The 25,879-nt window shown below is 38.3% G+C and overlaps 1 protein-coding gene across 4 annotated transcripts in view; it reads left to right on the top strand.

Annotated features, from left to right (window-relative positions):
• NAALAD2 (N-acetylated alpha-linked acidic dipeptidase 2) overlaps window positions 1-25,006 on the top strand; it is a 52,059-nt gene extending 27,053 nt beyond the window's left edge. For 2 of the 4 annotated variants that reach the window (XM_019955301.2, XM_019955298.2), the window contains exons 9-19: window positions 1,452-1,537; window positions 1,967-2,086; window positions 2,191-2,273; window positions 5,701-5,764; window positions 7,175-7,242; window positions 7,846-7,937; window positions 10,798-10,888; window positions 13,169-13,433; window positions 15,848-15,929; window positions 17,113-17,205; window positions 23,806-25,006. In XM_019955301.2, coding sequence (XP_019810860.2) covers window positions 1,452-1,537; window positions 1,967-2,086; window positions 2,191-2,273; window positions 5,701-5,764; window positions 7,175-7,242; window positions 7,846-7,937; window positions 10,798-10,888; window positions 13,169-13,433; window positions 15,848-15,929; window positions 17,113-17,205; window positions 23,806-23,995 — 1,234 coding nt within the window. In that variant the 3' untranslated portion in view covers window positions 23,996-25,006. The remainder of the gene's footprint in view (window positions 1-1,451; window positions 1,538-1,966; window positions 2,087-2,190; window positions 2,274-5,700; window positions 5,765-7,174; window positions 7,243-7,845; window positions 7,938-10,797; window positions 10,889-13,168; window positions 13,434-15,847; window positions 15,930-17,112; window positions 17,206-23,805) is intronic. The other 2 variants (XM_019955299.2, XM_019955300.2) reach the window with 2 other exon arrangements.
• Window positions 25,007-25,879: the final 873 nt, after the last annotated feature.

Below are 25,879 nucleotides of genomic sequence, written 5' to 3'. Positions count from 1 at the left end.
AGTTTCTTTGAGAATCTGAGCAGATAGCTAGTTTATTTTCCGTTTAGATTAAAATAGATTGTCTTCTCTCATTCCTCATTGTTGCAGCATTCTTTTATTTTCTTCATTTAATTACATATGTCAGTGAAGTTGGGTTTCTTACTAATAGATCTTAGGCTCATATATTTAGAAACATGCTAAAGAATACTTTTGCTTTTTGCTATTAATTTCTATCATTCAGAAGCAAAAATAAAATCTTTTACTAAATATCTTAAAATGCAGAACAACACCCACTGATTAGTTTTCCCCTAAAGGCACTTTTTAGTTGAATACTATTCATGAATTATATACACATTCAGAATCACAATGTACTTTTAGGGTGAGAAACACCAGAATCTACACTTAACAATATACAGGATTTGATGTATTAGTTCTTGCATTCAAAAATGAACTAAAAAGTAGAAAGTTCTGGGGTTCCCTGTGCACTTCCTATGAGCCTGCCATAGGTTAAAAATTTTTGTTCCCCTCTGATAAAGAGGCTCAACATTTTCCCATGTCAGTTTGGCTTTATAAAATGTAAATAGCATTTTTTTTTTTTTTATCATTTTCTGATCTTGATTGTACTTTCCTGTGAATTCTGATTTGGTTAATTACAATTGATGAATGAATATTTAAAAGGAAGACCCAGATCAGAATCAACAGTGATGGCCTGGAACAGTTTCATCATATAGCTATCTTATACACTTTAGCGGGTGTTTCTCAAACTGCCATTTAACAATAAAGTTTATCATGTTTCTTGTAGGCAGCACTCAATCAGCTCTTTAACAGTATACTGATGGACCGTTTTGATAATCTTGGAAAACATTAACTGAATATCAGGAATTAATATTACTATAAAACAAATAAAAAATAAGCTTCTCTGGAGACTTCCCTGGGGGTCAGTGGCTAAGACTCTGAGCTCACAATGCAGGGGGCCCGGGTCCTGATCAGATCTCACATGCCACCACTAAGATCTGGTGCAGCCAAATGAATAAATACATATTTAAAAAATTAGGCTTCTTTGACCTTTAGTAGATAATAGGTTCTCTCCCTTATTTTTGTAATTGTGTAGCATGTATTTAAAAATTTTAGAATGAATATACAAGCTGTGTTTAATAATAGAATATTTTGAACTTTAAATATCAACAATAGAGCTATGAAGGAGGAAAAATATATTGATGTTTGATTTTTAAAATTTGAATTTAATGTGCATGCTTCAGTACACAGGAGTAAGATGTCATGATATCTGCAACTTACATGCAAATGGCTCAACAATATTACAGTTATTTCAGTTTGCATGGTGGGTATTTGGGAAGTTATTGCCCTGTTATACAATTTTCTGTACTTTTGATATTTCTTATAATAAAACAGTGGAAGAAAGCTGCTAGACATAATGCTCCATGTGAAGTAATTTGTCCCCTTTGAAATTCTAGGAAGGTTAGAATGCATGTTTATAATATCAATAAAATTACACGGATTTACAATGTAATCGGAACTATCAGAGGATCTGTGGAACCTGGTAAGTTGATGGATTATTGTAGTTGTTTGGCTTTATAAGATTGCAAGAAGGTGTTAGTCCATGGCTAATTTTTTCCTGGCTGATGTGAAATGACTAACTTTGGAAGAAAAAAGTATAATTCTAAAAGAAGACTCTACTTTATGGTGTTCATTTCTATGGGGAAACTCAAGAGGAAGTTTTTTTTTTTTTTTCTGATTAGAACATAACATTTTTAATATGCTTTATTTTTAGTGTGATTTTAGTTTCAGAATAAAATTGAGTACTAGGTACAGAGAGCTCACATGTAACCCTTGCTCCCCTCAAACCCCATGTGTAACATCTTGTACTGTGGTGGTACATTTATTAGAGGAAGTTTAATTTAAAATCATAAGTTGTACTCTTTATAAATGTATTCAAAGTTGAAGTTCTTTTGAACACATTTTTTCCCAGACAGGTATGTTATTCTGGGAGGTCATCGGGACTCCTGGGTATTTGGAGGCATTGACCCAACCAGTGGGGCTGCTACTTTGCAAGAAGTTGCCCAGAGTTTTGGGAAACTGCTCAGAAGTGGTAAGTAGTGTTTCTGTGGTAGGTGGTGACAAAAAGTGAAAAACTGAAATTTCCTTTGCTTTTCGGCAGATATACCTAGTTATGTGTGTTAACAATGATTACAGGCTGGAGACCAAGAAGAACTATCATTTTTGCCAGCTGGGATGCAGAAGAATTTGGACTTCTGGGTTCTACAGAATGGGCTGAGGTAAATAAGACAGAAGAGTTCTTGTTTTCTTGGTCAACAGGCAACAAGTATTTATATCTCATGACTGAAGTGACTTAGCCTGCATGCATGCATCAGAGAAGGAAATGGCAACCCACTCCAGTGTTCTTGCCTGGAGAATCCCAGGGACGGGGGCGCCTGGTGGGCTGCCGGCTATGGGGTCGCAGAGAGTCAGACACGACTGAAGTGACTTAGCAGCAGCAGCAGGATAGTCACAAATAGGTTCCATTACCTAATATGGTTTTAATTTTGATAAATAGTCAAGAGAATTTAGGAATTAGAGTTTGTTTTTACTTTCATAGCAGATTGGCAAAACAGAATATCCTCTTAATTACTGGACTGTGAACAAATTTATTATTGTCAAAATATTTTAGTTTGTATTATTTGTTTTGTAAAAAATCTGTATGTTCAGAAAGTAGTTAAAACTAGCAGGCTGTTTCTGACAAATGACTTAACTTGTCTAAAAACTGATACAGATCCTTGGAGTTACTTTTCAAGCTTTTGAAGTTTCTTTGGATTTCTTCTATCTAAGAAAACATCAGATGTTCTATTATGGTGACTATACTCTATTATAATTTCACATTTATAGATTTGATACATAATTGTAAACATGGGTTTATTTTACCATTCATGAAAGTGCCTGATTGTGGAGTATAAGATGATAATTTTGTAAATTGACTTAATTTTTGCTTCAGCTATGATTAATTCTGTCGCTGACTCTTGATGCTTTAAGTGTCTCTCCTAGGCTCCCCTCTGTCATCTTCTTCCCTTAGCCTCTCTGTCCAGTATCTCTAAGTTCTTAAATGTGCAAGGTAAGCTCAGAAGGCAAGTGTGCCGAAAACAATTTCCCTCACCATCGTCTACTTTATAAGTCCAGATTTTGTAGAATTGCTTTAAAGCATGTCATGTATTTCTTGCCATCTATTGTTTCCTTCTGACTCCTTTCCTCTTACTTTACTTAAACAAAATATGAATTAGATAAATACGGAAGTAAAATCACACACAGTTACTTGTATCACTTATGCTTTGTTCCATTTATATTGCAAAGTTTTATTATTACGCTGATATTGTGAATATGCATTTTGGAATAGACTTAACTGTAGATGAATAATTTCTTAGGAATACATGCATGTATAAATATATATTTCAGTTCCTATAATTTCAGCAGCTTAAAATGAAGATAAAACAAATCCAAGATATAATATGCCTTGCATTAATTTAAATACATGTGGGTTAAAAGACAGTTTCGATACTGTTTCTAGTTTTCTGCCAGATTCTTGATCACATTCCACAGCATCCTTACCTTCTTAAATATAGCTTAGGAATCTTCTTTATTTCTACTGTAAGTATGTTATAATGGGGACTCTGACTCTATTTATCTATAGCAAAGTCAGCTGTCACCTGACCTGTGGGGGCAGCTGCAGAGATAAGAATCCTCATTTGTGTAATAACCACTCACAGCTTTAAATGTTTTTATTGTGACGTATTCTTATATGGTAGCAAGCTAGAGAGAGTAGAGAGGTCTCAGCATATTCACATATGTGTGTGACACTAGCCTTCCTCTGCTTTATCTTATAGGGTGAGTGTGTCAGACAGAGAGAAAGAATGTCTTCTCAGTCCTGTTGTCCATCCTCTCTCCCTCTAGTGTTTTTCTCTATTCTCTGCTTTTTTTTTGTTCTTTTTCTTCATCATACCTTAAAAAAGTTTTAGATAAATGCAAATTTTCAACTATTCACTTTAAATGATAAATTTACATGGGTATATCCAGTTTCAGTGGATCTCACACTTCTATGTATATGTAATGATTGCTAGAGATTCAGTTCAGTTCAGTCTGACTCATTGCGACCCTATGGACTGCAGGCCAGGCCTCCCTGCCATCACCAACTCCCAGAGTCCACCCAAAGCCATGTCCATCGAGTCGGTGATGCCATCCAACCATATCATCCTCTGTTGTCCCTTTCTCCTCCTGCCTTCAATCTTTCCCAGCATCAGGGTCTTTTCAAATGAGTCAGTTCTTCACATCATTTGACCAAAGTATTGGAGCTTCAACTTCAGCATCAGTCTTTCCAGTGAATAATTCAAGACTGATTTCCTTTAGGATGGACTGGTTGGATCTCCTTGCAGTCCAAGGGACTCTCAAGAGTCTTCTCCAACACCACAGTTCAAAACCATCAGTATTTCAGCACTCAGCCTTCTTTATAGTCCAACTCTCACATCCATACATGACTACTGGAGAAACCATAGCCTTGACTAGATGGACCATTGTTAGCAAAATTATATATCTCTGCTTTGTAATATGCTGCCTAGCTTGGTGATAGCTTTACTTCCAAGGAGTAAGCGTCTTTTAATTTCATGGCTGCAGTCACCATCTGCAGTGATTTTGGAGCCCAGAAAAATAAAGTCTGACACTGTTTCCTCTGTTTCCCTATCTATCTGCCATGAAGTGATGGGATGGGACCAGGTGCCATGATCTTAGTTTTCTGAATGTTGAGCTTTAAGCCAACTTTTTCACTCTCCTCTTTCACTTTCATCAAGAGGCTCTTTAGTTCTTCTTCACTTTCTGCCATAAGGGTAATGTCATCTGCATATCTGAGATGCAGGTTATTGATATTTCTCCCAGCAATCTTGATTCCAGCTTGTGCTTCTTCCAGCCCAGCGTTTCTCATGATATACTCTGCATACAAGTTAAATAAGTAGGGTGACAATGTATAGCCTTGATGTACTCCTTTTCCTATTTGGAACCAGTCTGTTGTTCCATGTCCAGTTCTAACTGTTGCTTCCTGACCTGCATACAGGTTTCTCAAGAGGCAGATGAGGTGGTCTGGTATTCCCATCTCTTTCAGAATTTTCCACAGTTTATTGTGATCCACACAGTCAAAGGCTTTGGCATAGTCAATAAAGTAGAAATAGATATTTTTCTGGAACTCTCTTGCTTTTTTGATGATCCAGCGGATGTTGGCAATTTGATCTCTGGTTCTTCTGCCTTTTCTAAAACTAGCTTGAACATCTGGAAGTTCACGGTTCACGTATTGTTGAAGCCTGGCTTGGAGAATTTTAAGCATTATGTACTAGCATGTGAGATGAGTGCAATTGTGAAGTAGATTGAGCATTCTTTGGCATTGCCCTTCTTTTATTCACTCACAGGGCATGGGAACTGCACTCTGATAATACTTTTGCCTCAGGGCTCACTGCTATTGCTATGAACAGTAACTAAGCATCATAATGTTTTTCTTGTTTAAATGTATCAGTGTTGTCAACCAAGCAGTTAACAGCATTTTCTCAGAAATTATTGTCAAAGGTATGGGTTTTATAGAGGTATTTGTAGACCCCTCTTATACCCAATTAATCTATTTTGTTTATATTCCCACAAAATGCTGTGAGTGAAGTAACAACTTTGCTTCAACTATAGGAGAATGTAAAAACACTCCAGGAGCGAAGTGTTGCTTATATCAACTCAGATTCATCTATAGAAGGTAAATTTTATTTTTGATTGTTATTAAATAGTATACCATCATTTAAGTCTGTACATTCAGTTTGTAAACCAAGGTTTTCCTCTTCCTATGTGATACCTCAATACCTTCATTTTCCATTTTACTAGAGAGAAAATCATTATAATTCAAATGAATCAATGTGATTCGTAACTAAATGATTGATCCTAATTTCTTTATATTTGCCTATTTTGAATTACTAGTCTTTAGCAGCCTTGATGGGAGGGGAGTTTGGGGGAGAATGGATAAATGTATATGTATGGCTGACAGCATTTGCTGTCCACCTGAAACTGTCACAACATTGTTACTTGGCTTTAAAATAAGTTTTTTTTTTTTAAAAAGAATATTTTTATTAAACACACTATGTGTTTTGACGATTATTCGAGATATTTTAGAGGGTGGTTAAACTTTGTATTGAATAACATTGAACTACCTGAGGTGCCAAAAAGAGGAAAAGAAAATCTCTAGTATGTCATTACATTCTTCATGTGGAGATAGTAAAAGGATTGGACTAAAATATTTCAGAAGAAATATTTTACAGAATATTTTATACAGAAATACCTCCTGAATGTAATGAAACAGATTTGAAGGGAGCAAAATCTACACACTTCCTTTGACTCTAATATGTGACATTTGTATCTCCAGGCTTTGTATTATTATTTCTAGATACATGTCAGAGCGCACTTACTAGCCACTGACATGCTCTGGTCTAATGTCTGCTGTATACTATTGTATTAAATGAGTGAGGGAATTCCCTGGGGTGGTCCAGTGGTTAGGATGCCACGCTTACACTGCTGTGGGCCTGGGTTTGATCCCTGGTTGGGAAACTATGAATGAAGAGAATGAATACTGTGGCCTTACCCCTTCCTTTGCCGAAGTCCCCCTGAGTGATACTGCCTTAGTGAAGAATGACTCACTGGTACTGTGGGAGCTGCCGCCTTAGCAAACTCCAGTGTCCTAAGTGTGTCCTGCAGCCTCTCTCGCCACTGAAGAATTATTTCCATCCTATTTTTGTTGTTGTTGTCTTAAATAATAGTCTTTATTTTTACACAAAGTGCTGCAAAACGAGGCAGTTCCCCAAGGGTGACTTGGAGCTAGAAATTCCATCCGGAGTGTGTAAGTGTTAGTCGCTCAGTTGTGTCCAACTCTTTGCAACCCCATAGACTGTAGCCTACCAGTCTCCTCTCCATGGAATTCTCCAGACAAGAACACTGGTGTGGGTTGCCGTTTCCTCCTCCATGTTTCCACCCTATTTTTAATTCTCTGGGAATGATGCATTCAATTTGAAGTTTATAGTATCTTGTTTGTACTTGGAAAATAAAGTTAGAATTAAATATAGATTGGAGTTTCATTTGGAAGTATTAAAATACTTTATGTGTCTTGTGTATTTTTCAGGCAATTACACTCTCAGAGTTGACTGTACACCCCTTCTTCATCAATTGGTGTATAAACTAACAAAAGAGGTATGTAGTAGATGTGTCTTAATTTTTTCTGATGGACAGTAAATAACTCTTGTTTTCTAAGTTGGTGATACTTAGAGTGGAGAAAGGAACGGAGAGTATATGTTTGTAAGTATATGTTTAATGAGGGTAATAAAAAATGTTTGTGTGTGTATCCCTACATAAGTTCTTATAGGTCCCAACTAGAAACCTGAGGTCATGTAGCTTATTAAAACCCATTAAATTCCAACATTGTTTAAACAGACTTTCTGAAATTAACTGCTCCTTTTCACCCCACCTGCCCTGCAAAACCAGGACTCATTGACAGTTTCAAGGTCAGCTCTTTAATGTCTGTCTGCTGTTCTAAGGCCTCATTGTAGATCATCTTGGACGATCTCCTAAGTACATGGCCAGGTTACTAACAAGTACAAATTATAAATGAATAGGAGTTTGGGCTGGGATTTTTTTCCCCTGCCATTTGTAAAAGCATATTTTTCTATAAAGAGTATAAAACACAAATGTTCATGTAGATAAAAAGAGACGTTGATGTGAAATAACATGTGCTTTAATATTGGCAAAAATGTAATTGTTCTGTCTCTTTTCTTAATATTTGACTTATCTTTTCAGATCTCCAGCCCTGATGATGGTTTTGAGAGTAAATCTCTTTATGAAAGCTGGTTAGCAAAGGACCCTTCGTCAGAAAGTAAAACTTTGCCTAGGTAAATCATTTGTATGCACGTTTTCTACCACAGGATCAGTTGAGTTCCCAGACATGCAATTGTTTCTCCAGACATGCAATTCTCAGATGTCTCAATGGTTTGAGAATATTTTTGCAAATATTTAGTAAAAGATTATTAGGTATTACTTTGCATTCTTGTATAAAATTACATTCAGATATGTATTAAATAAGGGCTTCCCAGGTAGACACCCTGCCAATGTAGGAGACACACGAGATGCAAGTTTGATCTCTGAGTTGGGAAGATCCCCTAGAGGAGGAAACAACAGCCCACTCCAGTATTCTTGATTGGAAAATTCCATGAACAGAGGAGTCTGGCGAGCTACAGTCCATAGGGTCACAAAGAGTCAGGTATGGCTCAGCACATGAATTATATGTATTAAATATATTAATAAATATAACTTCAAATGGTAATGATGAAGTAAAAAAAAATGATGGGTTATTTCTTTCTAAATTTATTAAGGTGCATTATCAGCATCCGCCAAGTTATGTCTTTACCTGTGGTTAGTTTAGAATTTGTGCAAGAATTAATTTTTACTTCTCATTTGTACAACAGCTGTCTTGCACTTATTTTGTATTTATATTTGTTTTCAACTGCTATGCTATTTCTAAAACCAGCTGTTGGTAACAATTCATAGCAAATAAGGCTTGTGAGAGTTTAAATGTATCTTCATTATGTTTTATTTACTTATCCAGAAATAAGAAAAACACTAGAGTAAAAGATTAAAAAACATCCCAAGGTCTCAATCTCAAAAACACATCTAATAGTTTGGAAGTATATAGTTAGGTTCTTAATGTCTACATAATTTTATATTCTGTTTTACTGACATCATTTTGAGTGAAAATCTTCTATGTCATTACATTATATATAAATATATATGTATGTATACACTGGCTTCTTAATTATATGCAAAGAAATAAATTAGATTTATTTCTGAAATATACCAGGGCACATTTAGAGTCTTCGTGATCTTAAATGTAGACTTTCTCATGACAGTTTTCATACTAGACCACAGTTCTCTGAGGGGAGAGATCATATCTTATTATTTGTTTTTCCCTCAAAAAATACCATAAATGCTGAGGCCATAGTTACCCGTGAACTTCCTGATGTTCCAGCTGGTTTTAGAAAAGGCAGAGGAACCAGAGATCAAATTGCCAACATCCGCTGGATCATGGAAAAAGCAAGAGAGTTCCAGAAAAACATCCATTTCTGCTTTATTGACCATGCCAAAGCCTTTGACTGTGTGGATCACAATAAACTGTGGAAAATTCTGAAAGAGATGGGAATACCAGACCACCTCATCTGCCTCTTGAGAAATTTGTATTTGAGAATTTGCAGGTCAGGAAGCAACTGTTAGAACTGGACATGGAACAACAGACTAGTTCCAAATAGGAAAAGGAATACGTCAAGGCTGTATATTGTCACCCTGCTTATTTAACTTCTATGCAGAGTACATCATGAGAAATGCTGGACTGGAAGAAGCACAAGCTGGAATCAAGATTGCCGGGAGAAATATCAATAACCTCAGATATGCAGATGACACCACCCTTATGGCAGAAAGTGAAGAGGAACTAAAAAGCCTCTTGATGAAAGTGAAAGAGGAGAGTGAAAAAGTTGGCTTAAAGCTCAACATTCAGAAAACGAAGATCATGGCATCCGGTCCCACCACTTCATGGGAAATAGATGGGGAAACAGTGGAAACAGTGTCAGACTATTTTTCTGGGCTCCAAAATCACTACAGATGGTGACTGCAGCCATGAAATTAAAAGACGCTTACTCCTTGGAAGCAAAGTTATGACCAACCTAGATAGCATATTCAAAAGCAGAGACGTTACTTTGCCAACAAAGGTTCGTCTAGTCAAGGCTATGGTTTTTCCTGTGGTCATGTATGGATGTGAGAGTTGGACTGTGAAGAAGGCTGAGCGCCAAAGAATTGATGCTTTTGAACTGTGGTGTTGGAGAAGACTCTTGAGAGTCCCTTGGACTGCAAGGAGATCCAACCAGTCCATTCTAAAGGAGATCAGCCCTGGGATTTCTTTGAAAGGAATGATACTAAAGCTGAAACTCCAGTACTTTGGCCACCTCATGTGAAGAGTTGACTCATTGGAAAAGACTCTGATGCTGGGAGGGATTGGGGGCAAGAGGAGAAGGGGATGACAGAGGATGAGATGGCTGGATGGCATCACCATCTCAATGGACGTGAGTCTGAGTGAACTCCGGGAGTTTGTGATGGACAGGGAGGCCTGGCGTGCTGCGATTCATGGGGTCGTAAAGAGTCGGACACGACTGAGCGACTGATCTGATCTGATTTGATAGTTACCAGGTTGCCAAATTTGGTGTCACTGCCCAACTCTGGTTGTAGTCAGTACAGATTTATAGTTTTATCATAGGTATAAACAGATGTAATAGGGAAGTTCCTTTTTTTCCACATTTTAATCAACTTTATTTTCTAAAGTTTAAAAATAAATTTTAAAATAAATTAAAGTTTGTTATTTTAAGTAATAAAAAAAGTTTTCATTGTTTAAAATCAGCATATCGTCAGGGTGTTGTTGTTTAGTTGCTAAGTCTGGTCCAACTCTTTGCAACCCCATGAACTGTAGCCTGCCAGGCACCTCTGTCCATGAGATTTTCCATGCAAGAGTACTGGTTGTGGGTTGCCATTTCCTACTGCAGGGGATCTTCATAGGAAAGTTTTCTTGAGGTTGGTATACCTTTTTTAATTTTTGCAAAGGTACCATACAGTTCCTTGCAGTTGTTGGGACAGGATTCATTGTCCCATCTATTTATATTATCTATTTTTGCATTTATTTATTCATGTGTGTGTGTTATATTTTACATTTAGAATCAACAAGCTGGGATCTGGAAGTGATTTTGAAGCTTATTTTCAGAGACTTGGGATTGCTTCAGGAAGAGTCCGTTACACTAAGAATAGGGTAAGCCATCTTCTTTATTTTGGATACATAGCACTTAATCCACTTTCTTTTTGTTAGGAATTCTGTCATTTAGTGGTTGGGCACTGGGCACTGTGCCCTGGGAAGAATGCCAGGGATAGAGCTAAGACTGTAGGTCCTACTGTAGATAGACTGAGAAATAATTTGTGTTATTTTGTGAATGTTCACTGCCAGGGTTATTCAGTGAAGTGGTAATTGACAGAGTAATGCCAGGTGCTTAGCTGGTTATCACTGCCAAGAGGTTTGCATCCTTCTTCTGATGCAGGTGTTGTTGGAAAATTTAGTTCTTTTCTGGTCTGCCCCATTGCATCTCAAGCACATTGATGGGATGTAAGTATATGGGTTAGGCAAACCTATACCATTTTTGTCTATGTTATAAGTTATGTCATAAGTCATATTGAAGATTACATCAGTACACTTAGGTTTGTCAAAAATTTTACTAATTTTCTGATAAGTGCAATATGCCAACAACATGCTTGTCTAGAATACATATCCCTTGCAAATTTGACTATCCAGAATACAACTAAGAACAGGGAAGTAAGCAAAAACAGCTGCAGAATAACCCAAAATAAGTGCATAAATCAGTATACTGCTACTCATTACACTTCATTCGTAAGAGATGTACTTTTGGGAATTCCCATCAATCAGACTCCATGCTTCCCCTGCAGGGGGCACAGGTTAGATCCTTGGTCGGGGAATAAAGGTCCCACGTGCCATGTGGCACAGCCAAAAATTTTCTTTTAAATATCAAAAGACATATACACAATGGAGTATTACTCAGCCATTAAAAAGAATACATTTGAATCAGTTCAACTGAGGTGGATGAAACTGGAGCCTATTATACAGAGTGAAATAATCCAGAAAGAAAAACACCAATACAGTATACTAACGCATATATATGGAATTTAGAAAGATGGTAACGATAACCCTGTATGCAAGACAGCAAAAGAAACTCAGATGTATAGAACAGTCTTTTGGACTCTGTGGGAGAGGGATAGGGTGGGATGATTTGGGAGAATGGCATTGAAACATGTATAATATCATATAAGAAACAAATCGCCAGTCCAGGTTCAATGCAGGATACAGGAAGCTTGGGGCTGGTGCACTGGGATGACCCAGAGGGATGGTATGGGGAGGGAGGAGGGAGGAGGGTTCAGGATGGGGAACACGTGTACACCCGTGGCAGACTCATGTTGATGTATGGCAAAACCAATACAATATTGTAAAGTAATTCGCCTCCAATTAAAATAAATATTTAAATTAAAAAAAATAAAAAGACAAAAACTCACCACACTGTACACTTAATGCTGATGAATGTTATTAAATTACACCTCATTAAAGCTGCCTTTAAAAAAAGAAAAGAGAGGCACTTTACTCTCTTTCAAAGCCTGTTCACTTTTGTATTCTGTCATCATTCTGAACAAAGTGATCTAGTTTTTAAGACAATGCAGATTAAAAGCAGAATGTTAGATAAATGGAAGGAGATAGATACAAAGATTTCTTTCAGTGATATGAAAAGCAATAAAAATGATAGGTTTATATCAAAGGAACAGGTAAACTAATGTTAAGAAAAGCAGATCTAAGTAGTCAAAAATATTTACATGGGGTACCATCCTGTAACAATTTGTTTATAATGATAATCCTTAATTTTGTAACAAAGATTAGGTGGCATGTGGATATACATTACTTGGGAATGCAGGCGAAGGGCTTAAAGGTACAGCTGACCTTTAAACAACTCAGGAGACAGAGGTGTTAACCCCTGGAGAAGTTGAAAATCATGTGTAACTTTACATTTGGGATCCTATAGTATGTATTTATTATAAAAAAAAAATCTGTGTATAAGTGAATCCCTGCAGTTCAAACCCATGTTGTTAAAGCGTCACCTGAATAACCCTCCAGTTATTATCAATTACTGAGCTGCACAGAACCTTTCATTCTCAATCAATTGATTTCTAACTGTGCTGATATTCGAGTATGTACTCCTTAATTGTCAGCAAAGCAATGAGGAAAATTTTCAAGAAGCAGTATTTTAAATGAAGATTATATGAATTACTAAGTGAATAATGGTAAAATTTTAAGTTGGTGAACATTTCATGGTGAACTCTTAGTGAATTAGCCTTAAGTTTCTCCTTTATTGTGATGAAACTCAGCGTACCATATGGTTATGTTTTTTAATGGAAGCATTTTATAATTCCATAAAATATAATTTGAATATTTAATATTTTTCTATACTTGATCCCTCTCCACCTTTTTTTCCTCCAGAAAACAGATACTTACAGCAGCTATCCAATATACCATACAATTTATGAGACATTTGAGTTGGTAGAGAAGTTTTATGACCCCACATTTAAAAAGCAGCTTGCTGTGGCTCAGCTACGAGGAGCATTGGTTTATGAGCTTGCAGACGCTAAAATCATTCCTTTCAATATTCAAGACTATGCAAAAACTTTGGAAAACTATGCAAGGAGTATCTATAATTCATCCAGGAAACATGAGCAAGCATGTAGAGGCCATGGAGTATCATTCGGTAAGAAATGGTTGGGCAGGTATTTTACAGTCGTCAAGTTAGAGCTTTAAAATATCCTCTCCTGTCATCAATGCATACAGTTTCATCCAAGAATTTATCCCCACTTCATTTCACCATTCTGCCTTCTAGACAAAGAACTTTAAACACCTATTACACAGTGCCATTTAGTTTGATATGTGTAGGATGAATCCATTGTGCTAAGTTTGTGCTGCAAACATTGGGCTGATAAATATTTTCCCTATATTGCTGCCTTTAAAAATGCTTTTATTGTTATAAGTACAATACTATTATAGTGTAACAATATTACAGAAAGATGGGGAAGTAGAGAAAGCCACAAATTCCACTACATATATGTATTATAATTACTACCATTATTATTACAGCATTTACCTATTAGTGTTTTCCTACATGGAGGATTTTTACATAGTTTTCAGCATTCCTTCCTTTTCTATCTTGCCTTTTTGTGGTTGCTGTTTCACACCAAGTCTCTCTTGGGAAGCAGTGATGAAATTTATTATAGCACAGAGTAGTGTAGGAGCATTAAGCATTGTATCTTAAAGTAGTTTCCTGGCTCAGATCCTGGCTCTAATATTTAGTCACTGTCAGATCTTGGGAAAGTTACTTAACACCTTTACTGTCCATTTTATTGTGAATAAAATAGGAAAATATGTTTCCAAGATTGTTGTGGAGATTCAGTTGGTTGGTACATAGAAATAATGGTGACTGACAGTGCTCATAATGTTAGCTATTATTACTGTTTTATTGTAACCATTCTCTTTTACTATTCTGGGAGTACATCTTCTTTGTATATATAAAGTTAACAAACATGTACTGAGTGTCTGCTGTGTACCAAGTGCTCTGTTATTTCCTGGAAAATAGAAAGAAGTTTAAGAAATAGTCATTGTCCTCACAGAGCTTATATTCTCATGGAGAAGGAGAAGACCAGACACAGGAGATAAGCTGTTAGAGGGATACATGGAGAGTACTCTAAGGGCCCTGAAAATGAGTACTGGATGGTCAGTAATGGTTTCTGAATATAGTCACATAGCAATTAGTAATCTTCAGAAAGAGGATTAGCAGCAATACTAAGATCTAGAAACTGAAGCAAAGAAAAATTTAGAAAATGGTGCTTACATCATTATGACTCTACAGTCACTGCAGTGATGGGGAAAATGAAGAGAGATGAAACGAAGAAGCAAGCAGAGCCTGAAGCAGGATGGGTGTGCGGAGTCCTGTGGCTGTCCAGCATCTGTTTCTCTTCATAAATGCCCCAATTTCTTTCTGGTGAATTAGCCTTTACTAATTTTTATTATGGAGGGTCCAACTGAGAGACAGATTAAACAGTTGCAGCAGAAGGACTGTGTACAAAGTTGATGGATAGATGGATATACAGTTCTCTACATCCTGCTTATCAACTCATTGCATTGTCTTATATTCCTAAGACTCTACTAAAACTGCTGTTTCCAAAGGTTTCATTTACTTATGCCACTGAATCCTAGGGACACGTTTCGATTTTTCTCTATTAATATTTTGACTTTTGTGTTTCATTTGAAATTTAAAGTTTCTTCAACACTCTTTTCCCTTAGCTTTCATAATAGCTACTATTAGATTGTTTGATTTGTACATAATATTAAAAGCAGCAACAATAATTGAAGGCCAAAAGAGGACCTTATTTCTTCTATTGAATGTACTTATACTGAATGCATTACTTACTAGCTTTGTAGTCTCACAGAGATCCCATGTTTGGAGCTGTAATACTTTATCTATAAAATGAATATTGAATCCCCTGCATTATAGGATTAATGCAAGAAGCAAATCAATAATGTATGGTAGTATCCAGTTTTGAAAAGATGGAAAATGATGAACAGGTTGTTATAAAAATGATACACTTTCCTAATCTCTTTTCTTAGAAATTTTGTGAACTAAAGATTGATCAGACCAAACTGGATCCCAGTTCTCAGAGTTTGAATGTATCAGCTTGTCTGTCACAGGTTACCTTAAATAAGATCTTAAATGTACTACTTAAAAACTAAAAATGACATTATTTTATTCTGTAATAATTATAGGAATGAAGCTCATTTATAGTGTCTGGCATACAGTTGTCCCAATAAAAAAGTACTGAAAGAATAAATAAATGAATGCTGAGTTTCTGATAAATTGAGTTTTTATGTCCTAGACTCTTGAAATTTGTTATTTCCTTCAGAACCAATTTTGCCATTTTGAATTTTATACATTATTTCTTTGTTACAAGATATCCTAATACATTCCAAGGATCTACAAGAAGACTCAGTAGAAAAATAGTTTCAATACCTATTGAGTCATAGCAAGCTAGCATGGGGACGGCGGGAAAGTGAAACTGAAATGTGAAGCACTTGTGGTTAATAATTTCACCTCTATTCTTCTATTTTTTAAAGAGTCCTTATTCTCTGCTGTGAAAAACTTCTCAGAAGCCGCTTCAGATTTCCACAGAAGACTTTCACAAGTTGATCTGAATAAGTAAGTTTCAAATGTAAAGCTATCTACTGTTTTTAAAAGCAATGTGGTTAGTGGAATGAACTGTGTGCCCTCAAAGAAGCATTCAATTCAGAATCACTGCTACTCAGATTATGGTCTTCCAACCAGCAGCATCAGCCTCACCCAGGAGCTTGTTAGAAAGACAGAATATCAGAGCTCGTGCCAGACCCGCTGAGTTGGAATTCTGCAGTAGACTCTCCAAGTAGTTTGTATTCACATTAAAGTTTGAGGCACGTTGCTACTGAAAGATAAAAAACTCATCCCATGGCGGGGGCTAAGGAGACATGTCTTTGGAAGTTTGCATAGTAAGAATTCTGACTGCTGCTGGTAATTCATAATTCTGAGGGTTTAAGTGCATTCATAACGCATTTTACTACAGTCCCAAATAGTCCTGTGAACAGTGTAGAAATTCTTTCTTATACTTTTTTTTTGCATGTCCTTTAACCTCTTACCACTTGAAAGTTGAAAAATAATTTGAATTATACTCAAAGCATTATTTAACAAGCGTAAACTGTACCACCTCACACTTCATATCACTTTTCTTAATATTTTTAAAATTCATTCAAACAAGGTTTCCCACCTCCCATGCAGGCAGAAAGCTGTGTCAATCATTGTGAGGGGCCTTTCTCTCTCCCTGGGGTTGTAGGACAACCTAGGGAACTTGTGCAGCACCCCAAAAGATTAAGTTGGCAGATTCCAAGTATGGAGGGGCTCCCTGCCCACGAGGTACAGCTGTCTGTCTCCCTGCTTGGAGACTCCTGCAAACTCCCTTCATTCTGTGTTGTTCAGCCTTTACTCTGCTACTTTCCTCCATGGTGGAACTGAATGACTTATCAAGAATAGCTTGGCAGTCCACACTGTCTATCTTTGCAGGGGTCCTGGCTCTCCTGCAAACAATTAAAAATGTCTTTCACTTCTTTAGGGAAAGTCTGTGGTCTTGAAAAAGAAATCAAACCATTTCCTAATCAGTCTGTCTATTATAAATAATAGAAAGATGTGCCTGCTGTTATATGCAGCTTACCATATGAGCCTGGGTATTTAATATTCATTTTCTTAGAAGTCTGTGATTTAGAAGTTTATTTTCCCCATGCCTTATCCTTATTTAATAGTTTGAAATGTGGCTTCATGGTAAGGATTTTAATTATCTATTTTTGTATTCTCAAAGCCCCATTGTAGTGAGAATCATGAATGACCAGCTGATGTTTCTTGAAAGAGCATTCATTGATCCTCTTGGTTTACCAGGAAGGCCGTTCTATAGGTAAGGAGGTAACAGGTATTGCACTAAAGGACACCAAGCATGTCACTCTGACCCAAACCAGCGTTCCTGGAGGTCTGCTTTAAACTACTGTGAGATGAGTGGAAAGTGGATATGTGTACTGAAGGAAACACGGGTGAGATTATGCAGGTGGCGTTAGTGGTGAGGAACCCGCCTGCCAGTGCAGGTAGACGTAGGAGACAGGGGTTCGATCCCTGGGTCGGGAAGATCCCCTGGACGAGGGCACAGCAGCCCCCTCCAGTGTTCTTGCCTGGAGAATCCCATGGACAGAGGAGCCTGGCAGGCTACAGTCTATAGCATTGCAAAGAGTTGGACACATCGGAAGTGACTTAGTGTGCATGCAAGACAGTATACTTTTTTTTTAATTTATTCGGCTGGGCCGGGTCTCAGTTCCATCATGCGGGCCCTTTGTCTGTGCACACGGGCTTTCCATTTGTGCCACACAGGCTCAGAAGCACATGGGCGCTGTAGTTGGGGTGCGTAGGCTTCGTTGCTCCACAACACGTGGGGTCTTAGTTCCCCCACCAGGAATTGAACTCCTGTCCCCTTCATTGCAAGGCTAATTCTTAACCACTGGGCCACCAGGGAAGTCCCTTAACAGGGTAATCTGTAATATCAGAAAAATTAATTTCATATCCTGTATTGCTTTGCTACAGATATAAATGGCAAATGATAGTTGAAAAAGACTCTTTGTGACAAAATCTAAAAGACAGAATCTTAAAGGGGATCTTATAGCTCATGTGGTTCAACTTTCTACATGAATCTTTTCTGTAGGATTTCAGGAAAGTGGTTATCCAGCCGCTGTTTGAATCTTCCAATGATGGGAGACTTGCTACCACATGAGAAAGTTCATTCAATTATAAGAAAGATCTACTTAATAGAAAGTTTTCATCATGAAGATATATTTCCCCATAATTTTCTCCCTCTGACCTTGTACTGCTCTCCAAGTCAAGTAGAATAGTCTCGATCTATTTCCATATAGCGTTTAGGGTTTCAGAAGATGGGTGCCATAGTTTCTCGTAACGAATTGTATTTTTTCCCAGTGTCTTGGCTGCTTTTGGATAGTCTCCAGTTTGTCAAAGTGCCTTTTAAGCTGTGGTTCCTTGGTAAAAATTAGAAAGGCCCTAGAGTCAGAAAACTATGTTCTAGTTCACTTGGCACATGTGTGATTTACAGCAAGTCATATCTAGGGCTTGCTCATCTGAATTAAGAGGGTGATAACAAGCTATTCTACAAGGCTGTTTATAGTCAAGTGACACAAACAAAAGATAGCTCTACATATTGCATTTCTTATAAATATTAGTAATTAGTGTTAACATTTAATTGATTATAATCCTAGGCATTTAGAACCCATCTCTGCCAAATACCAAGTGTCAGCTGGGCAAATTACTTCTCCAAGACTCAGATTCCTCAGCCGTAGATGGAGATTACTGTGCTTATACCCCATAGGTTTATAGATTTAAGGCCTGCAGAGGATTTAGCTCAGAGAGGGATACACTGGGTACATACTTGCTGTTTTTAGTATGTGTGTTGCGGAAGTGAGCACAATAGTTGCTGTTTTTATAAAACCTTACATATTGTAAAGATAAATGTTTATTGATACAAATAAAATAGCAGCCATCAGTTAAGTATTTACATAAAACAAAGATTGAAAGCCAATTTATAGATTAATCTTTTTTTGCCTATGAGTCCATCTTTATATATATATTTTCAATTTATATGATTTATAAGCAGAATATCTCATTTTCAAATTCAGGCTCTATGGAGTTCCACAGAATAAAAAGGGGCAGTTCTAACACCTAGATGTGTCTGTTATTTCCTTCAGAGAAAATCAGAGATGAGAGTTTGGTGTTAAATTTTGAATGCAGTTATGTACACATTTGGTTGTTTATTTATTCATTTATATTTACATAAATGGAATCATATATCACCTTGCAACTGCCTTTTTGGGTAACAATTTATCTTAGAGGTTTTTCTGTGTCAGTATATATACTTTTAGCTATTCTCATCTGTTTCATTGTTTTCCATTATATGGCTTGCATGTGTAAATTTTTAGTCCTTATTGAGTTTTTATTTTTTATTTATTTTTCCTTATTGAGTTTTTAATTAGTTTTTTCCCTCAATTACTTACTATTAGAAAAGTACTGCTATAAAAAGTCCCCAAGACCTACTTGAACATTTAATATCTCTATAATCAGTACCTGGGATTTCAGGGTCAAAAGGCTAAACACATTTTAAATTTGATTAAGTAGCTGACAAACTGTCCTCCAACTTAAAATATGTATTGGGAACTGCTCATTGAACACGAAGGCTATATTCTAAAGTGAGGGAGAGGCAGTTCAAGACGAGGAGATGCAGACCTCACTGCTCCCAGACACAGAATCGACAGCCACAGATGGAATGGTTTCCTCTGGGAAAAAAGAAAACAAAACCCTGAAAACTAAGTGAGCAAGTCCTCCATATCAGGTGAAGGAGAAGGCGTGTGGGTGTGAAAGGGGTAGAGGAGGCTCCTGACCAGTCTCACCACAAATCCCACTCCACTGTGTGGTTGTAGCAACCAGCCATCAGGAGGGAGCTCACAGACCCAGAGCTTCCCTCTGGGGAGCAAAGGGTTTGTCCCCAAATGAGCCACCTCACCTGTGCCTGAGGGTGAGCCTCCCCAATATCTGGCTTTGAGAACCAACGAGGCTGCATCCATGAGACCAAAGGGATGCACAGAAGCTAGAAATAGCTTGGGCCAAAAGAACTCTGCTAGATCACCAGCCCCAGCACAGAAGCAGCCCTTGAGTATCCCCCAGATTCTACGTGAAAGAGGTTCATTTGTTGATCTTAAAGCACTGGCTCAAGGGACAGGGACTGGTTAGAACCCTCTCTGGGGTGGAGGCTGGTGGGTACTCTGCTTTCCTCTGCCTTGCTGAGGCTGGGGGCACCATCTTTCCCCTCTTCTTTCCTGAAGGCGATGGTCTTCATGCAATCCCTCTGCTGAGCTCCAGAGCACCAGTATCTCCAGAGGGAAGCTTTTATCTGCATGTGGTGGTACTCTGGCTTCTGCACCTGGTGTCCTGGTTTTTCCAGCTGTCGCCGGCAGACACTCCTTGATTGCTTGGCTCGAGGTTGGGAGGGTGAGGGGGGCTTGCATTCCTGAATCCCATGGGGCTGTAACAATTGGAGAGCCAGTTCTTGCCACAGAGCAGACTGAAACACACCCCAGGTCTTTCTGAGGAAGAGGCTCCTTTGCCTGGCCAAGAGCTTCAGCCTGAAGGGCAGGGTTTCACTCCAACATGCTTCTAGAAGTCTGCAGGGCTGCCCTTGGGTAGTGAAGGCTGGTGGAAGCGCTCTCTGCTTCTCCTCTGCCTCACTCCAGCTTGACCCTCTCTCAGAAGGGAGCTTATACCCTTTTCTGGTCCTCCAATTTTTGAAGCTCCTACTGGGGACGCCTCTACATTTTCTGACTCTGGTGACCAGAGAGAAGTATGCTTGCAGCTCTCAAGGGGATAGATAGGAAAAGAGAGGCAACAGACCCAGGGGCTGTCTTCTGGGGAAGGAGGCCCATAATCCTGTAAGCACAGCTCCAGGTTGAGGGGCAGGACTCTGATTCCACCCATGTAAGTGCTGGCTGTAAAGCAGAGAGAGACCCAGGAGGGCGGTGCTGTCTTCACACTCTCTCTCTGCCATGGTCCGGGAAGCCAGCATCTCTTGGGGGAGCTCTTAGAGATGTCTGGTGCCTCAGCTTCTGTGGCTGCTGCCCGAGGGGTGCCCTGATCCCGTGGCTCTGGTGGCCAGACAGGATTGCTTTCCTTGGTCCCACAGGGTTACGATGATCTCAGAGTCAGTGCGCGGGAGGCTACCGCCTGCAGTCACTGCACAGATGGCAGACTGAAACACAGCCCGTCTTTCTGTAAAAGAGGCCTGTTGGCTTGTCTTAGAGCTTCATCCCAAAGCACAGGGTTTTAGGCTTCCCAGTGGCGCTAGTGGTAAAGAACCTGCCTGCCAGGGCAGGAGATGCAAGAGATGTGGGTTCAGTCTCTGGGTCAGGAAGATCCCTTGGAGGAGGGCACAGTAACAGTCCAGGATTCTTGCCTGGAGAATTCCACGGACAGAGGTGCCTGGCAGGCTACAGTCCATAGTGTCGCGAAGAGCTTGACACGACTGAAGTAACTTGGCACACAGGCACCAAATAGAAGGCACGGAGTTAAAAGAAAGAATACCTTAATGCAACTGAGAAATGCACTGGACGGGTTCACTAGCAGACTAGACAAAGCAGAAGAATCAGTGACTTGGAACACAGGCAGTGGAACTCACAGAGCAACAAAAAGTAAGAAGGGTTTTTTAAAAGTGATGACCGTTGAAGGGACCTCTGGGACAACATCAGGTGAAGCAATGTGTGTCTTATAGAGGTTCCAGAAGGAACTGAAAACATCCCTAACCTGGGGAAGGAAACAGACATCCAGATCAGGAAACCCAGAGAGTGCGAATAAGATGAACTCAAAAGATACCCACCCTAAGACAAGCTGTCATTAACATGTCAGGAAAGGTGTTAACAGGAACCATGGAACTCCCCTGGTGGCCCAGTGGTGAAAACTTCATGCTCCCTCTACAGGGGGCATGTGTTCGATCTCTCATCAGGGAACTTAGATTCTGCGTGCCATGGCAAGGCTGATTTAAAAAAAAAAGTCTCAACAAACTGGATACAGAGGCAATGTGTGTCAATATAACATAGCCCATATATGACAAAACCACAGCTGCCTTTATGCTCAATGGTGAGAACCCCAAAGCATTTCCTTTAAGATCAGGAACAAGGCAAGTATGCCCACTCTCACCATTTTTATTCAATGTGGTATTGGAAGTCCTGGCTGTAGCAGTTTGGAAAAATAAACAAAGACATCCAAATCAGGAAGAAGTAACTGTCACTATTGCAGAAGAAAATCCTAATGATTCCACAAATAAACTGTTGGGTTGGCCAAAAAGTTCATTCAGGTTTTTCTGCAAGGTCTATGGAAAAACTCAAATGTACTTTTTGGCCAACCCAATGTTAGAATAAATGAAATCTGTAAAGTTATAGGACACAAAAATCCATGTACAGGAACCTATGGTGTTTCTATATACTGATGATAAGAAGAAAAATTAAGGAAACACCTCATTTACAATTTTATCAGGTTTTCTTGATTCCTGAATCAATAATATTGTACAATACTCTCCCTCTACAGTTCTCCAGAAGATGGCATATGTACTAAGTAATATCTGTGACCTGTATCTCTAGTATCTCAGCTTACATATAGGTCAGACTATTAATATTTATAAACAGTTCAGCATGTATACTTGTTTCATTAAGGACGATCCACTTAAGGCCATACTAAAATTCAAGAGCCAAAGCAATAAATCCTAATATACTCTGGGAAATCTAAATGATGACATTATAAATGTCTTCGATCATTAATACTTACAGAGACTTCTATATTTTGTCATATAGTAGCTTTACATTCTGAAGTATCTCTAGGGTTTGACTGTTAGGCCTAATTCCTTTTTTTTTTTTTTAAAAAAAAAGAAGGGATCTGAAGCACTGCCCTCGGCTGCCCACAGCTGCCTTTAATTTACTTTGTCTGCGCTGGGTCATCATTGCTGCGAGCAGTCTTTCTCTGCTTGTGGTGAGGGGGGCCACTCTGGTTGCAGTGCCTGGGCTTGCTGCGGCGGCCTCTCTCGTTGTGGAGCGTGGCCTCTGGGCTGTGCAAGCTCAGGAGTGAGTGTGGGCTCAGTAGGTGTGGCACACGGGCTGGGTTGTCCCGCAGCATGTGGTGTCTTCCTGGACCAGGGCTTGAACCCATGTCCCCTGGATTTCCTTAATTACCGGACCACCAGGGAAGTCCAGGCCTAATTCCTGATAAGTGATTAATCCAATATGTCCCTTTCTGCAAGGTAGAATTACATGCAGTGGGGAGAGAAGTGGCTTGATCTCCTGAGTTACTTATGAGATGAAGCAGGAAATCAGGTGCAGACTTTCCTTCTAGATCAGAAATAAGTGTGTCTTTGTTGGCAACCCATATATAGCTGCTTTGCCTTTGTGGAAGGGGCTTCGTTATCCTTACTAATTATGATATTTTTGAAATACACGCTACTTTGCTTGTTTCTTTTTAATTCTGAAGAGTATTGGGAATAACTGTCCTTCTTGTGGAATCTTTAAAAAAGGCAACACAAATGTAATTATTTTTTTAATCTCTTATTAAAAAATATCCATAAATTATCCATGCTTTGTGGATGTGTAGGCAGTTAGACAACTAATGCCTGTAATTTACAGGAAAATATCTGCTTATTTCCAGCTGCTTGGGTTGATAACGTGATATGATTCACTAGACCGATCTTATCAACTCCTTTCTTTGCTTAAAATTGTCCCATTGCCTAAGTGTCTCAAACAACAACATAAGGTTTTACTTTGGAGTAACAAAAGTAGATATCAGGAGGAGACACAATATTTCATTATGAATGAGATCTAACAAAGACACCACAAAAAGAGAAAGGAAAAGCATGTGAAATGTAATGTACGAGTACTCTTTAGCTCAGCCTGTTCTCTGTGTTTTTTTCTGCTAGGCACATCATCTTTGCTCCAAGCAGCCGCAACAAATATGCTGGTGAATCATTTCCTGGCATCTTTGATGCTATGTTTGATATTGAAAATAAAGCAGATCCGCATTCAGCCTGGAAAGAAGTGAAGAAATACATTTCTATTGCAGCCTTTACAATCCAAGCAGCGGCAGGGACTCTGAAAGAATTCTTATAGTAAAGTCTCAGGTAACTGGCTGCCGTTAAAAGTCTGAGGATAAAATCCATCTTTCTGTTAACACATGAAGCCAGAGCATGCTAAAATTTTGCTTTTCATGTCATGTTTTGACTTTAGACTTCCAGCTTGTTCATCTGTAAAGAGATTTTTGGCTCTGAAAATTTAAAACTTCATCATCAAAGTGCTAATCCAATAAAACAAACCAAAGAACTTCATCATTTGTAGTAGAATGGAGTAAGAAATGGCAACCCACTCCAGTATCCCTGCCTGGAAAGTACCATGGACAGGGAAGGCTGGCTGACTACAATCCAAGGACATGACTGAGCATGGACATGCATGCATATGGAAAAAGAGACAAAGTAAATGAAAATTCCCTAAAATAAAATATGGCAAGGAACTTGAACTCTTCAGACATTGTTGGCTAGAATGTAAAACAGTTCAGCCACTTCAGAAAACAGTCTGGCACTTTTTTATAAAGTTAAATATATACTTATAGCTCAAATTCTACTTCTAGATATTTACTAAGGAAAAGTAAAAACATGATCACCAAGACTCTTAGCATGTTCGTTGCAGCTTAATGTGCAAATAACTGTAAGGAAAGATTGAACGCATGAAGAGAAGGGGACGACAGAGGATGAGACGGATGGATGGCATCACCGACTCAGCAATAAAATGAAAGAACTGCCAGTCCACGTAACATTATTGGCAGACATTGTCGAGGGCAAGAAGCCAGACGCAAAAGAATGCTTAGCATGAGATTCTTCTTAATACACGAAGAAGCAAAACTAATCTATGGTATTAGAAATTAGATCATTGACTGCATGGGTCAAATAAGGGTCAGGGAGGTTTGTGGCACAGAGGGAAGTTTCTGGCATTATGGGAGTTCTCTCTATCATGATCTGGGTGATGTTTACACAGGTATACACATTTGTCAAACCTCATCAAATTGTACACTTAAAATGTATAACAATGATAAATGTTATTACCAATAAACAAAATCTGGCAAGCAAATTGGAATAGCTTCATTTTCCATCTTTTCTCATAATTTTTAGTAAGTCAGTTATTGAAAAAAAAACATTGGGATTCTACCTTTCTCTCTGCATTACCAGATCTAACAAATACCTTAAAATTTAGCAGAATACATCAATTTTTTTCCTAAAAGCAAAGTGATTGAATTGTCTCCTAGCTTGCTTTCTCTTTATCTTAACATTTAAAAATAAAATTATATAAATATGCATGTAATACTGATATATATGTATATACACATATATAAATATATACATTTTTAAGCTTTAAAAATCCTTCTGTGAATGGAGAGTTTGTGGCTAAATTTACACCCTCCCTGCTTTTCTCCTGCTGCCTCACCTTCTGTGAAATCATTATGGAGTACAAATGGTAAAGAAAAGTGTAATAGCCATGCTTTTGATAGCTTCAACCCTACTGAATAATATGTCTGACAGGTGAAAATAGTTGACCCTTCAAGAACATGAGGGTTAAGGGTGCTGACTCTGTGCAATTGGAAATCCATGTGTAACTTGCCAGTTTGGTCACTCCATATCCTTGTTTCTGCATGCATGCATTCAACCAACTTCATGCATTCATGAAGGACTGTTGCATGTATTTAGTGAAATCAGGTAAACAGACCTGTGCAGTTGAAACCTATGTTGTCCACAGGTCTGCTGTATTTGCCACAAATCTTCATACTCAGTCCTGTTGAACAGAATCATACTAGCTTGTATAAACTTTCATGAAGGGCCTAATGATTCAGAATTGTGGGTAATCTAAGATGAAAGCTTCCTAAAGCTTAGTTATTCAATTATTTTGCCAAAAAGAGAATCAAAATCAGATGAACCCTCATAGGCAGGCAGGCACACTGACTACAAT

This window comes from Bos indicus, chromosome 29, assembly GCF_029378745.1.
Source record: "Bos indicus isolate NIAB-ARS_2022 breed Sahiwal x Tharparkar chromosome 29, NIAB-ARS_B.indTharparkar_mat_pri_1.0, whole genome shotgun sequence".
NCBI lineage: Eukaryota > Metazoa > Chordata > Mammalia > Artiodactyla > Bovidae > Bos > Bos indicus.
The sequence above is the reverse complement of the archived record's forward strand: the minus strand, read 5'-3'. Positions and strand labels throughout refer to the sequence as shown.